The following is a 15,697-nucleotide window of genomic DNA, read 5'->3' as shown; positions in this document are numbered from 1 at the left end:
TAATCTAACATTTGTAATTGTATTTTATTTATTTCTAATATATACTTTTTTCAGTAATAGTTTTTTCAATTCATTTTATATTATAAAAAATAAATTTTGAGTTAAATTATATAAATTTAAATTTTATCTATTATTTAACACACTAAGTGTATCGATATGCTAATATTATAATAAATAATTTTTGACTCACTTGTATAAAAAAAATAGTTCCCAAAAAGTGTACACATAATGACAATATTATTGTAATCTTAAAGTATATATATTACATACATCTGAGTAGAGGGCAAATATGTCAAATGACACAATTGCAAAGTAGTTGCAGTGCTATATAAATTACACACCATCACCGCCTATTTCCACACAAATAAGAAAGACACTAACACCGAATTCTTCACAGCAAAAGAAAATATGCAACTCAAATCTTGCCCTCTTCTCTCAGCGATCCTCTTGATATTGGTGGCTTCATTTCATTACCAAGCCTTGGCCATTTCGGCTAGTGCCATCGTTGGCAACTGGCGGCCGATTCCGAACTTGAACGATGTGTTGGAAATCGCTAGATTCGCGGTGTCGGAGCACAACAAGAAGGCTAACGTGCAGTTGGAGTTTGTAAAGGTTGTAAAGGGTGAAACCCAAGTAGTCGAGGGTACGAATTACAGATTGGTCATCATCGCAAATGATGCGGCTGCCGGCAACGCGCCAGGAAATTACGAGGCTGTGGTATGGGACATGCCTTGGAAGCATTTCAGGGAACTAAGCTCTTTTGTGAAAGTTTAAGGCTGATATTATATATGTAATGCCAGTCTCCTGAATAAAAATGTATTTATATTTAATATAAACAAATATTTTCGGACATAATTTTAGATCTCTTTATTGCAGTTTTTAGAAATACTAAATAAGATCTTTAAAAAATAATTTCAAGTGATCCAACTATTTTTCAAACCACATATAAGCCTTCAAAAAAACAATATATTTAAAACATTTCATAATAATATTTTTACCACACTTCTAAACTCCCAAAAATTTTATAAGTTTTTCGAAGATTGACCTTTCGTTTCGATTATGATAACTAAGCTAGTGAACTAGGTCAAATGGTAACTAAATCATATTTGGGAATGAATTATTTGTATACAGAATAAAAAAACAAAGATAACAAACTAAAACTTAAATTTAATAACATATTATGTATAGTTTTTCATAACAAATAGTTGTTTATATCATAACGACATCATTTCTATTTGGACCATTTTCAACTAAAGATTTCCTTATTTTTTTTATTTATCAAATTTAGTTTCAATTCTGTGAAGACCCGAAATCTTGCAACGGGAAGACCTATATATGTCATAGGAAATTTCAGCTCATTCTTTTTTGCCCAACATTTTTCGCGTTCCCTGCAATCATAATCTTGGAAATTTGAATAATCATTTTTCCCTCATTATTGACCTTTTATCACCATTGTTAAAGACTAAATTAAACCACAACAAATCAGCCATTAAACTACCTATATTAAAAGAAAAATAATGATAATTAAGAGGAAGTTAATGATCATTAATAGGCATTTTAAATATGAGGTTAATGGCCATGAATAGGTGTCATTAAGAGGACGTTAATGACCATGAGTAATGACATTTAAGTGGTATCAAATGTGAAGACTATTCAATATGGAAGTGCACCAATCTTGAAAGAGATTCATGCAGCCAAAATCACTCTCCATTTGCACTTAAGGGAGCCAAAATCACTCACTATTATAGCATGAATCTCGGGTGTGTATCTTGAATCAAGAAGAGTCCAGGTTCATTCGGGAGAGAAAAATGCAATCATCTATTTGATTAAGCAATCAGCGACATTCTTGGAGTGATAAGAGCTTACCATTGTAGTTGATTTTCCAACCCTATATAAAGAGGACCGAAGTGGTAGTAATCTCACATCTCCTACTACAAAATCCCTCCCCGTAGCTACAAAAATTCGAAATATAGCTGCTGGAAAGCAGGCCAAATTCGAAGCATTGCGACAGCCGAGTTCGAAGCTTTGCCGCGACCTTGTTCGAACGGAGTTCTTTTAGCACGTCTTTCTAGCGTTTTAATCCAAACGAAATCAAGTAAGTGGGCTTTTGCTATGTATTTCTTTGTAACTTAAACTTTGTATAAGTATTTCATGACATGCTTGTATGTATGTCAAACCATTTTCAAAAATGCTATTATGTATTTCATAAAATCTCGATCGATGTACGATATATTCCTTCTATTTCCGATGTTCTTTGATTCTGCTGAGTTCATTCAAAAATCCCGATAAGTGTTGTTTGATACATCTGATTCTGTGGTGCACTGTTATGATTCGAGTGGGATATGGAACGACGATTGTAAATTATATGGCCCCCATCAGTGGGTATAAAACTGTGTTTCGGCCCCCATCAGTGGGTATAAAACTGTGTTCCGCCCCCATCAGTGGGTATAAAACTGTGTTTTGGCCTCACCCCTTAGAGGACTAACATATTGGGGACAATTTGACCATGGATAACGAGATGAATAACAGTGTTTTCATTTGTTCTGATTCGTTCTGTTCTGAATGTCTGATAATCTCTGTTTCGCATTTCGATTCTGATTCTGACCTGATATGATATACTACGTTTTGAAAATCAGTTTGCAATATGGGTTTTAAATTATATTTATATGTACTTGTGGTAATCGATCGGCCCCCACTTGCTGAGTGTTTCCCAAAACACTCACCCCTTACATCTCTCTCCAGATAAGAACGAAGATCAAGTAGACGGCGATGAATAAGACATGCTTCGGGGTTGGTTNAAGCTAGTGAACTAGGTCAAATGGTAACTAAATCATATTTGGGAATGAATTATTTGTATAAAGAATAAAAAAAACAAAGATAACAAACTAAAACTTAAATTTAATAACATATTATGTATAGTTTTTCATAACAAATAGTTGTTTATATCATAACGACATCATTTCTATTTGGACCATTTTCAACTAAAGATTTCCTTATTTTTTTTATTTATCAAATTTAGTTTCAATTCTCTCTATCATGAACATTAATTAGGGGCAAAACAACTTTCTTAATTTATATTTTAATTTTATTATTATTTTCGTATGAAAAAATTATTATTTTTAAAAAATAAAGTCTACAATGGTCGGCGGATAATGGAAATATATTTAAAAAATTGATAAAAGAAAAAAAAAATATTATTCGACACTTGTCCTAATACAAATTCTTCCGACATGACTTTCGTATTTATGAAGATCTCTCATAATGTATAGACTTTGTTTGTATCAGTATTTATAAAAGAAATTATAAAAAAAAAATTATAAACTATTTTAAAAGTTGTTTTAAAAATAAATATGTGTTTGGACAAATATTCTACAAAAACATTTTTAGAGTAGAAAAGGTATTTGGACAATTATTTTTAAAAAAAATCGATTTTGAAGCTAAAAATAATTATAAAGGTATTTGACAAAAATTGAATAAAATTCTTTTCATTCTCTTTAACCAGCGTTTTTTATTATAAAAAAAAAAACAAAAAAACACCTCTCATTTGTTATTTAAAAACTATACTTTGATAACACTTTTTTAAAAATAGTTGTTGGGTGCAATAATTGTACCTGCTTGGTAGAGCGATCGAAACTGTGATGCTTGAGCTACTGTGTGGTTTAAAAGATTTGAGTTACACCATTACCACCAGCTATAGCTTTTAGTAAAGCGGCAAGCGCTCGGTCCTACAATTGGTATCAGAGCCAAGTTCATGAGTTCGATTATCATTTACTGCAAGGAGTGCAATTATTGGGAGGGAGATTGTTGGGTGCAATAATTGCATCTGCTTGGTAGAACGATCGAACCGTGATGCTTGAGTTGCGGTGCGGCTTAAAAGATTTGAGTTATATCATTACCACCTGCTATAACTTTTGGTAAAGCGGCAAACGCTCAGTCCTACAATATTTTTCAAAACAGTTTTACTAAAATCTTATACACACACATAATTTAAGTTTTTCACTTATAAAACACTAAAATTTTTTAAAGTACTTGTTCAAACAGAAGTCATTATTTTTTAGTTCCCCACTTTCCTTCATTATAATCTTCCTAAAAGACAAGAAAGGCTTTAACTAAAATTTAATGCATATCCCTTAAAAATAAATGTCGTGGATGGTGAAGAAGCTTTTTTTTTTTTTTTATATATGATATGGGAACCCACAGTCGCTATGTTTCGGTGCATACTGAAAAAATCCCAGATTAATGTAGTAGTATGCACACCACGTTAGCCATGTAAATCATACTGGACAATTAAGCTTAATGTGACAAGCTCGTCCGAAAAGGTTTTGATAGTGAGAATCGAACTCCTGACTATTGGTTAAAAAGTCACCTACTCTATCAACTCGGACGCTACCATTGAAGACGGTGAAGAAGCCTTTTGCTATACTTAAAATATCCACATTTTTTAAACCTCTTCTCCTATTTTGAAGGAGTAAAATTAAAATACCTCTTTAAAATTATCATTTATAATTATATTTTATTTTTTTATAAAACATATTATTGTTAGAAAAAAAATTAAATTTAGTTTAGATGGTAAAATAAAAAATATGAATTAAAATATATAATTATATATTGTAAACATTATTTTATACACATGGAAAATTAAAATTTTGGTTGTATAACTTGCATGTTTTTCATTTTTTGTCATGTTATTCGTCAATTTATAATTTTTGTCCACTAATTTACAAATTTTTTTCAATTGAGTGTTGACTTATAAGGGAAAAATGAAGATATGTCACCTCAATATGATGGTGTATCCTAGAAAATTAATGACGTGACGATGATACATAGTAGACATGTATGTTGCAACGTAAAAAATGATTAAAATTGAAAAATATGTGCAAGCTAGAGGATTACAAATATGAATTGACCGATTCCATAACTGAATATGAAAAACATTCAAGTTACATGACCAAAAATATAATTTTATCATTTTTTTATTTTTTGAAATTATAATTTTCCATTATACATACAACGTATGTGCAAAACAATTTGATATGCTTGGTGAAGCCTTTTTTTTTGTTTTTACCTAAAATATTCTCAATTTGAAATTGCATCCTCTATTTTGGAGTAGTAAAGATTAATAGTTATTTAACACAATCTACCATTTATAATTGTATTTTATTTATTTCTAATATATAACTTTTTCAGTAATAGTTTTTTTCAATTCATTTTATATTATAAAAATAAATAAATTTTGATTTAAATTATATAAATTTAAATTTTATCTATTATTTTACACACAAAGTGTATCAATATGCTAATTTTATAATAAATAATTATTGACTCACTTGTATACAAAATAGTTCTCAAAAAGTGTGCATAATGACAATATTATTGTAATCTTAAAGTATACATAATACATATATCTGGAGTAGAAAGTAAGTCAACCAACCAAAAGCTGAGGGCAAAAATGTCAAATGACACAATTGCAAAGTAGTTGCAGTGCTATATAAATTACACCGCATCAGTGCCTATTTCCACATAAATAAGAAAGAAACTAACACAAAAAATTCTTCACAGCAAAAGAAAATATGCAACTCAAATCTTGCCCTCTTCTCTCAGCGATCATCTTGATATTGGTGGCTTCATTTCATTACCAAGCCTTGGCCATTTCGCCTAGTGCCATCGTTGGCAACTGGCGGCCGATTCCGAACTTGAACGATGTGTTGGAAATCGCTAGATTCGCGGTGTCAGAGCACAACAAGAAGGCTAACGTGCACTTGGAGTTTGTAAAGGTTGTGAAGGGTGAAACCCAAGTAGTCGAGGGTACAAATTACAGATTGTTCATCATCGCAAATGATGCGGCTGCCGGCAACGCGCCGGGAAATTACGAGGCTATGGTATGGGACATGCCTTGGAAGCATTTCAGGGAACTAAGCTCTTTTGTGAAAGTTTAAGGCTGATATTATATATGTAATGCCAGTCTCTTGAATAAGAATGTCTTTATATTTAATATAAACAAATATTTTTGGACATAATTTGATATCTCTGTCATTGAATTTTTGGATGTTATATTATTGCAGTTTTTAGAAATACTAAATAAGATCTTTAAAAAATAATTTTAAGTGATCCAACTATTTTTCAAACCACATATAAGCCTTCAAAAAACAACATATTTAAAACATTTCATAATAATATTTTTACCACGCTTCTAAACTCCCAAAAAGTTTATAAGTTTTTCGAAGATTGACCTTTCGTTTCGATCATGATAACTTAGCTAGTGGACTAGGTCAAATTGTAATTAAATCATATTTGAGGATGAATTATTTGTATACATAATACAAAAAACAAAGATAACAAACTAAAACTTAAATTTAATAACATATTATGCCTATTTTTTCATAAAAAATAGTTGTTTATATCATAACGACATCATTTCTATTTGGATCATTTTCAACTAAATGTCACGCCCCGAAACTCGGGATTGACACCGGCGTTGTTTAACAATCACATGATCGAAACAACAAGCCTTTGCAGCACAGTGTAAACCGAAACCAGTTTATATAACATAATCTCAAATGAAATAACAATTGTCTTTACAATACCGAAATCTCAAAAAGTCAACAGAGTTTAATGCGGAACTTAAAACTAAATAACATAATAACTTTAAGCTTAATCTAAATTCTCGAACGTTCACCATCCCCAGAACTGTTCGGACTCTTCCTCCTCGAGTTTTTCTTCGAGCTTATCTGGGAAGGGTTGTAAGGGGGTGAGTATTTGGGAATACTCAGCAAGCGGGGGCGTATCGAGCACAATTAACACAACATGCATAAATTTCGAATTTAAAACATGAGTTGCATACATACTTCATAACACATGCATAACCTTTACCAACCACTGTGATTTATCTAACTTTCTATGGTTTACTGACGTCAGTCCCTAATTTTTACTCCTCTAAGGAGGCGAGGCCGTATAACGGTTATATCCCCCACCGCGTAAGGGTACGTCATGGTTGGTATTCCCACCCATATACAGTCGACTCCTCGCAATGCTTAAAACAGTATGACAATTCGACACAAGAAAAGGAGTATAAAAGAACATGTACCCGACCGTATTTTCAAAAACACACGAAGAATGCATAATCGAAATTAATTCTTTAAAACAGCCCACTTACAGCGTTTATTGATGCTAAAAACGTAGGTGCTTGGCTTCTCGAAGTGGATCGTTCCTTACTCTTCACTCGGCGGCACTTCGGCTTGGCTTGTTAGGACGGATTTTGAGTAGAACTTCGGCTAGGACAAGGTGCTGAAATTTCGAAAGTTTCAGCTCTAGGATTTCGAAATTTGGGGTGGAGAATGAGTAGAGGTGGTGTGATATTTATAGGTGAAGGAGATGGATCTAAATTTGGCACTAAAATCCTACAAAATTTGCTCCAAATCTCTCAAAATTTGGCTCCAATCCACTTGCTTAATTTCGAAAATATGGTTCCCTAATTTGTGAGATTTCTTGATCTCATGACCCTTGATTTGGCTTGAAAATATGGTGGCTAGATCCAACGGTTTTGGTGCAAGGTTTTGATGATTTCATTCCAATTAATCAAGCATATAATCCTCACAAAATCTTGGCATGTAATATGGTTGGATTTTCGAAAATTCCTAGCAATTAATCATGCCTGAATCCTTTTAATATGCATGATACTCAAATCTTGCAAGACTCCCTTCCAAATTTTCGAAATTGCATGCCTTAATATGAATATTGTTGGCTTGATAATTAAGATTTTCAATAATAAAATCTCTAATATAAGGATTTCAAATAAAAGAATCTTATGCTAATAAAATTTCCTTCCAAATATTAATTATTGCAAGATTTTCGGTTCTCACACTAAAGACTTTCTAATTTTTTTTTAATATCAAATTTAGTTTCAATTCTCTCTATCATGAACATTAATTAGGGGCAAAACAACTTTCTTAATTTATATTTTAATTTTATTATTATTTTTGTATGAAAAAATTATTAATTTTAAAAAATAAAGTCTACAATGGTCGGTGGATAATGGAAATATATTTAAAAAATTCATAAAAATAAAATAAAGAAAGGTATTTTTCAACACTTGTCTTAATTCAAATTCTTCCGACATGAATTTCGTATTTATGAAAATATCTCACAATGTATAGACTTTGTTTGGATTAGTATTTATAAAACGTTTAATAAAAGCGTTTTTACAAAAAAAAATTATAAATTATTTTAAAAGTTATTTTAAAAATAAATATGTGTTTGGACAAATATTCTACAAAAACATTTTTAGAGTTGAAAAGGTATTTGGACAATTATTTTTAAAAAAATCGATTTTAAAGCTAAAAATAATTATTAAGGTATTTGACAAAAAATTAATAAAATTCTTTTCATTCTTTTTAACCCGAGTTTTTTTATTAAAAAAAAAAACACCTCTTAATTTTTATTTAAAAACTATACTTTGATAACACTTTTTAAAAAATATTTGTTGGGTACAATGATTGTCCCTACTTGGTAGAGCAATCGAACCGTAATGCTTGAGCTGCTGTGTAGTTTAAAAGATTTGACTTACACCATTATCACAAGCTATAGTTTTTGGTAAAAAGTTTTACTAAAATCTTATACAAACACATAATTTAAGTTTTTCACTTATAAAACACTAAAGTACTTGTTCAAAAAGTCATTTTTTTTAGTTTCCCACTTTCCTTCATTGTAATCTTTATAAAAGACATTAAAGGCTTTAACTAAAATTGAATGCTTATCCCTTAAACAAATGGTGTGGATGGTGATGATGCTTTTTTTTTATATGATGTGGGAACCCGCAGCCGCTACGTTCGGTGCATACTGAAAAAATCCCGGATTATTGTAGCAGTATGCAAACCACGTTAGCCATGTAAATCAGACTGGACAAGCTTTGTGTGACACGCTCGTCCGAGAAGGTTTTGATAGTGAGAATCGAACTCCTGACTATTGGTTAAACACTCGCCTACTCTTTCAACTAAGACACTGTATTTGAAGACGGTGAAAGAAGCCTTTTTGCTATACTTAAAATATCCACATTTTTTAAACCTCTTCTCCTATTTTGAAGGAGTAAAATTAAAATATGTTTTTAAAATTATCATTTATAATTATATTTCGTTTTTTATAATATATATTATTGTTAGTAAAAAAAAATAAATTTTGTTTAGATGGTAAAATAAAAAATATGAATTAAAATATGTAATTATATATTGTAGATATTATTTTATTAACATGGAAAATTAAAATTTTTTCCGTATAACTTGCATGTTTTTCATTTTTTGTCATGTTATTCGTCAATTTATAATTTTTTTCCACTAATTTACACATTTTTTCAATTTTAATATTTTTTTCAATTGAGTGTTGACTTATCAAGGGAAAATGAAGACATGTCACCTGAATATGATGGTGTGTCATCGAAAATTAATGACGTGACGATCATACATTGTAGACATGTATGATGCAACATAAAAAGTGACTAAAATTGAAAAATATTTGCAAGCTAGAGGATCACAAATATGAATTGGCCGATACCATATTTGAATATGAAAAACATTCAAGTTACGCGACCAAAAATATAATTTTATCTTTTTTTTATTTTTTGAAAGTTTAATTTTCCATTATACATACAACGTATTTTTAAAACAATTTGATGTGCTTGGTGAATCCTTTTTTGTTTTTACCTAAAATACTCTCAATATGAAATTGCATCCTTTATTGTGGAGTAGTAAAGATTAATAGTTATTTAACATAATCTACCATTTGTAATTGTATTTTATTTAATTCTAATATATACCATTTTCAGTAATAGTTTTTTTGAATTCATTTTATATTATAAAAAAATAAATTTTGAATTAAACTATATAAATTTAAATTTTATCTATTATTTTACACACTAAGTGTATCGATATGCTAATATCATAATAAATAATTATTGACTCACTTGTATAAAAAAATAGTTCCCAAAAAATGTATATATAATGACAACATTATTGTAATTTTAAAGTATATATATTACATATATATGGAGTAGAAAGTAACTCAACCAACCAAAAGCTGAGGGCAAATATGTCAAATGACACAATTGCAAAGTAGTTGCAATGCTATATAAATTACACAGCATCACGTCCTATTTCCACACAAATAAGAAAGAAACTAACACAAAGAATTCTTCACAGCAAAAGAAAATATGCAACTCAAATCTTCCCCTCTTCTCTCAGCGATCCTCTTGATATTGGTGGCTTCATTTCATTACCAAGCCTTGGCCATTTCGCCTAGTGCCATCGTTGGCAACTGGCGGCCGATTCCAAACGTGAACGATGTGTTGGAAATCGCTAGATTCGCGGTGTCGGAGCACAACAAGAAGGCTAACGTGCAGTTGGAGTTTGTAAAGGTGGTGAAGGGTGAATCCCAAGTAGTAGAAGGTACGAATTACAGATTGGTCATCATCGCAAATGATGCGGCTGTCGGCAATGCGCCGGGAAATTACGAGGCTGTGGTATGGGACATGCCTTGGAAGCATTTCAGGGAACTAAGCTCTTTTGTGAAAGTTTAAGGGTGATATTATATATGTAATGTTAGTCTCCTGAATAAGAATGTCTTTATATTTAATATAAACAAATATTTTCGGACATAATTTTAGATCTCTGTCATTGAATTTTTAGATGTTATATTATTGCAGTTTTTATATATACTAAATAACATCTTTAAATAATAATTTTAAGTGATCCAACTATTTTTCAAACCACATATATTCCTCAAAAAAACAACATATTTAAAACATTTCATAATAATATTTTTACCATGATTCTAAACTCCCAAAAATTTTGTAAGTTTTTCGAAGATTGACCTTTCGTTTCGATTATGATAACTAAGCAAGTGGACTAAGTCAAATTGTAATTAAATCATATTTGAGGATGAATTATTTGTATATAGAATAAAAAAACAAAGATAACAAATTAAAACTGAAATTTGATAACATATTTTATCTAGTTTTTCATAAAAAAATAGTTTTTTTATATCATAACGACATCATTTCTATTTGGACCATTTTCAACTAAAGATTTCCTTTTTTTGTATAAATTTTTGTTTCAATTCTCTCTATCATGAACATTAATTAGGGGCAAAACAACTTTATTAATCTATATTTTAATTTTATTATTATTTTCGTATAAAAATTATTATTTTTAAAAAATAAAGTCTAAAATGGTCGGTGGATAATGGAAATATATTTTAAAAATTCATAAAAGTAGAAAAAAGAAAAAAAAAGTATTCTTCAACTCTTGTCCTTATTCAAATTCATCCGACATGACTTTCATATTTATGAAAATCTCTCACAATGTATAGACTTTGTTTTGATGAGTATTTATAAAACCGTTTTTTACAAAAAAAACAATTTTAAATTATTTTAAAAGTTGTTTTAAAAATAAATATGTGTTTGGTCAAATATTCTACAAAAACATTTTTAGAGTTGAAAAGGTATTTGGACAGTTATTTTTTAAAAAATCGATTTTAAACCTAAAAATAATTATAAAGGTATTTGTCAAAAATTGAATAAAATTCTTTCCATTCTCTTTAACCCGCGTTTTTTATTATAAAAAAATAAAAAACACATCTGCATTGTTATTTAAAAACTATACTTTGATAACACTTTTTTAAAAATATTTGTTGGGTGCAATAATTGTACATGCTTGGTAGAGCGATCGAACTGTGGTTCTTGAGCTGATGTGTGGTTTAAAAGATTTGAGTTACACCATTACCATCAGCTATAACTTTTGGTAAAGTGGCAAGCGCTCGTTTCTACAATTGGTATCAAATTCTAGGTCATGAGTTCGATTCTCATTGATTGCAAGGTGTGCAATTATTGATAGGGAGATTGTTGGGTGCTATAATTGTCCCTGCTTGGTAGAACGATCGAATCGTGGTGCTTGAGCTGCTGTGCGGTTTAAAAATTTTGAGTTACAACGTTACCACCAGCTATAACTTTTGGTAAAGCGGCAAGCGTTCGGTCCTACAATATTTTTCAAAAAAGTTTTACTAAAATGTTATACAAACGCATAATTTAAGTTTTTCACTTATAAAACACTAAAAATATTTTAAAGTACTTGTTCAAATAGAAGTCATTATTTTTAAGTTCCCCACTTTCCTTCATTATAATCTTCCTAAAAGACAATAAAGGCTTTAACTAAAATTGAATACATATCATGTGATACCTTTGTCCCACATCGAAAAAATCAAAGATTTAAAATGAGTTTATAATGGCTTACAATGGACTTCTATAGCAACTTGGGTAGATCATTTTCGTAAAGCGAGGACGAATACGAAGTAGTTGCTATAGGGGCCCATTGTGCAGTCACGTAGGTGCGGGCGCGGGCTCGGGCCCGGGCTCGGGGTGTGACATATCCCTTAAAAAAAATGGTGTGGATGGTGAAGAAGCTTTTTTTATGTAAGGCCTTGTAATTAATTATCCGGTAATTTGGTATAATTAGAATAATTATTGAGTTGTAAATTAGAATAATTATTTATGCCAAATAAATTCAAGAAGTGTGTTAAAAATATGTATTTTAGAATATCGTAGAATTTAACGATATAAAATACATATAGAGTTTAAATAACGCACGAGAGCAAAATAAATTTAGACCGGGATAAATGGGCTTGAGTTACTATTTTAGTAACCAAATACACAATATATATATATATATATACATATACATACACACAACTTACAAAAAAAAAAGAGAAGGAAGAAACGTGTGAGAGAAGGAAAAAGAAAGAAAGGAAGAAGAAAACTCCATTCCCGCAACCCTTGGAGCAGCTACGGTAAAATCGCGATATGTCCTCCGTCCGGCGTCAAAATCTCGATCTGTCTAAAGGGGTGTCTTCCTAACATCCTAAGCTTTGATTCAAGACAGAAATCGTGAATTTTGAGCAAGGATACGAGTAGATCAAAGCTGCTGTTCCGGTGCTCTGTTTCTGCGCGAATTCTTCCAGTTTTTGGGTGAGAGTTTTTGGGTTGCTGCGATTTTTGTAGTTTTAATTTGTAGAAATAATCAAAACAAACTTTGTAGTGCTTTATGTTTAGCCGCTAGAAACATGGGATTTCGATTAGAAACGGATTTGTTATGATTTTGCTACGAAAATGTGTCAAAACCAGATTTGAAATTGAACTGTGCAGAGTAGCTACTGTAATTCGGGATTATGGCATATATGCACTTGGATTCTGAACTTATGATTCAAACAGAAGTTGTAGAGATATGTGTTATCTTCGTAATGATATAAGATTCGTTAGATTCCATTAAGAATTGAGATAGTTATGCTCATTTTGCCGAAACTGCTCAATTACAGAATTCTGCCGCGAAGTGCGTATGGAGTAGCGTCTTCTTGATAATTTTGGGATTTATCTATCAGGATTATGGAAATGGTTTCTTCTAGAAAAAGTTATATAATTGAGCTATCTTTCATTTCCAATTGACGGATATTGATTTGAGTTAATATTGAGCGAGATACGAATTTTATGCTCTTTTGTGCCAAATCGGACATTGGTGTGGAATGTAGTTTTCACGATCGGCTTATTGTGGTTTTGTTTAGGCCGAGAGTCTTGAAGTGAAGTTGATATTGGATTGTCAAGTTGGTATAGGTATGTTACAGCTCGGTAACATACGACGGTAAAACATAAATTATGTTTAATTGTCATTCTGTGTTACATGGATCGTGTTTATGACTTGTTGACTGTTGTAAATTGTTAAATGCCTTCGTTGTGATCTATGTTTATTATTATGACATATTATTGACATTTAGCATCGGGCATACATTTATGACATTCATGTTGAGCCCTATCGTTCTTGTTAGCCCATTGTTGATATCCGTTGTTATCTGGCACTGTTGTTTATCTCGGGATCATTGTGTGGCTGATAGGCCTATACACATGAGACCGTAGATATGATTGAACAATCTCGTGGTTAGTGCAGCCTTTTGAGGTGAGCGCTGGGATTGTGTCATCTAGTTGTTCTGTTGTGCCATCCTGTTATACCGTATCAGCTGTATGGAGGCCGAGTCAGGGGTGTTATTCAGCACAGCTTGGCATACCTCGCATACTTGGCAGGGCGGTTTAGCTGCATGACGATGTAGCTCCCCTGTGTTGTTGCTCGAGCATTATTCCAGTTGTTATCGTACCGTTTGTTGGCTCCTGTTATCCCGATTATTCGTTGAGCCTTTCATGCATTGCATATTACATTTTATTATATGATTATGCATGATTTATGATTATTGTTGTTATTATTGAACTGTTTCATACCAGAATCCTAACCTCAGTTGTTTACTGGGGGGCTGCTGTGGTTGCTATTGGGCACCATGGTAGATCTCCCGAGTCGTTTTGCAGCATCAGGCCGAGGTTCCGCCAGTGGAGCTCGGGATTGAGGTTGGATTGCTTGGTTCTGTCAGTGGAGTTTCCCAGTTAGTCTATATGTATGTCTTGAGTTTGTTTCAGTCTTGTATTGTAGTTTATTTGCCGGGGAGATGTCCCGTGTATTTGTAGTGATATTTGGTTGTTTTTGTGATGTTCTGAGTCGACCCTATGATTCTTATGATCTGGTGAGTATGTGGTAAGTTTTAATTTCTGTTTAGTCCTGGCCAGTGCGGCTATGGTTGTTGACTTTGGTTTTTGTTTTTTATGACTCTAGTTGGAGTATATTTTGATATAAAATGTTGCTTGAGTTTTTCGGGATGTCTTGCTTACGGGGAGGTCATGCCGAAATTTTTCTAGGCCCAGAGGTCTGTTTTAAAGTATTTTAAACCATTTCCGCTGTAGCTTTAAATTAAACCATTATTGTTTGATCATTAATTGTCGTTAGAGTAAATGGGCCTCACATTTTATATGATGTGGGAACCCATAGCCGCTACGTTTAGGTGCATACTGAAAAAATCCCGGATTAATGTAGCAGTATGCACACCATGTTAGCCATGTAAATCATATTGCTGGACAAGCTTTATGTGACAAGCTCGTCCGAGAAGGTTTTGCTAGTGAGAATTGAACTCCTGACTTTTGGTTAAACACTCACCTGCTCTATCAACTCGGACATTATCTTTGAAGACGGTGAAAGAAGCCTTTTTGCCATACTTAAAATATCCACATTTTTAAACCTCTTCTCCTATTTTAAAGGAGTAAAATTAAAATACATTTTTAAAATTATCATTTATAATTATATTTTATTTTTTTATAATATATATTATTGTTAGGAAAAAAAATTAAATTTAGTTTAAATGGTAAAATAAAAAATATGAATTAAAATATATAATTATATATTGTAGACATTATTTTATGCACATGGAAAATTAAAATTTTGGTCGTATAACTTGCATGTTTTTCATTTTTTTTTTGTCATGTTATTGGTAAATTTATAATTTTTGTCCACTAATTTACACATTTTTTCAATTTTAAAATTTTTTTCAATTGAGTGTTGACTTATCAGAGGTAAATGAAGACATGTCACCTGAATATGATGGTGTGTCATTGAAAATTAACGACGTGACGATGATTAATTGTAGATGTGTATGATGCAACGTAAAAAAATGATTAAAATTGAAAAATATGTGCAAGCTAGAGGATTACAAATATGAATTGACCGATACCATAATTGATATGAAAAACATTCAAGTTACATGACCAAAACTATAATTTTATCTTTTTTTT

General features: G+C 31.3%; 3 protein-coding genes across 3 annotated transcripts; all 3 read left to right on the top strand.

Moving 5' to 3' along the window:
* The first annotated feature begins 408 nt into the window (after positions 1–408).
* Positions 409–774, top strand: LOC140958070 (cysteine proteinase inhibitor 1-like). Its single transcript, XM_073415465.1, has one exon. The coding sequence runs from the start codon at positions 409–411 to the stop codon at positions 772–774; it is 366 nt and encodes a 121-aa protein (XP_073271566.1).
* A 4,796-nt stretch (positions 775–5,570) lies between these two features.
* Positions 5,571–5,936, top strand: LOC140958069 (cysteine proteinase inhibitor 1-like). Its single transcript, XM_073415464.1, has one exon. The coding sequence runs from the start codon at positions 5,571–5,573 to the stop codon at positions 5,934–5,936; it is 366 nt and encodes a 121-aa protein (XP_073271565.1).
* A 4,262-nt stretch (positions 5,937–10,198) lies between these two features.
* LOC140958068 (cysteine proteinase inhibitor 1-like) lies at positions 10,199–10,564 on the top strand. The gene has a single exon (XM_073415463.1). It carries the CDS (start codon positions 10,199–10,201, stop codon positions 10,562–10,564), a length of 366 nt encoding a protein of 121 aa, XP_073271564.1.
* Positions 10,565–15,697: the final 5,133 nt, after the last annotated feature.

Source organism: Primulina huaijiensis, chromosome 14, assembly GCF_012295235.1.
Source record: "Primulina huaijiensis isolate GDHJ02 chromosome 14, ASM1229523v2, whole genome shotgun sequence".
In the NCBI taxonomy this organism is placed as follows: domain Eukaryota; kingdom Viridiplantae; phylum Streptophyta; class Magnoliopsida; order Lamiales; family Gesneriaceae; genus Primulina; species Primulina huaijiensis.
The sequence above is the reverse complement of the archived record's forward strand: the minus strand, read 5'-3'. Positions and strand labels throughout refer to the sequence as shown.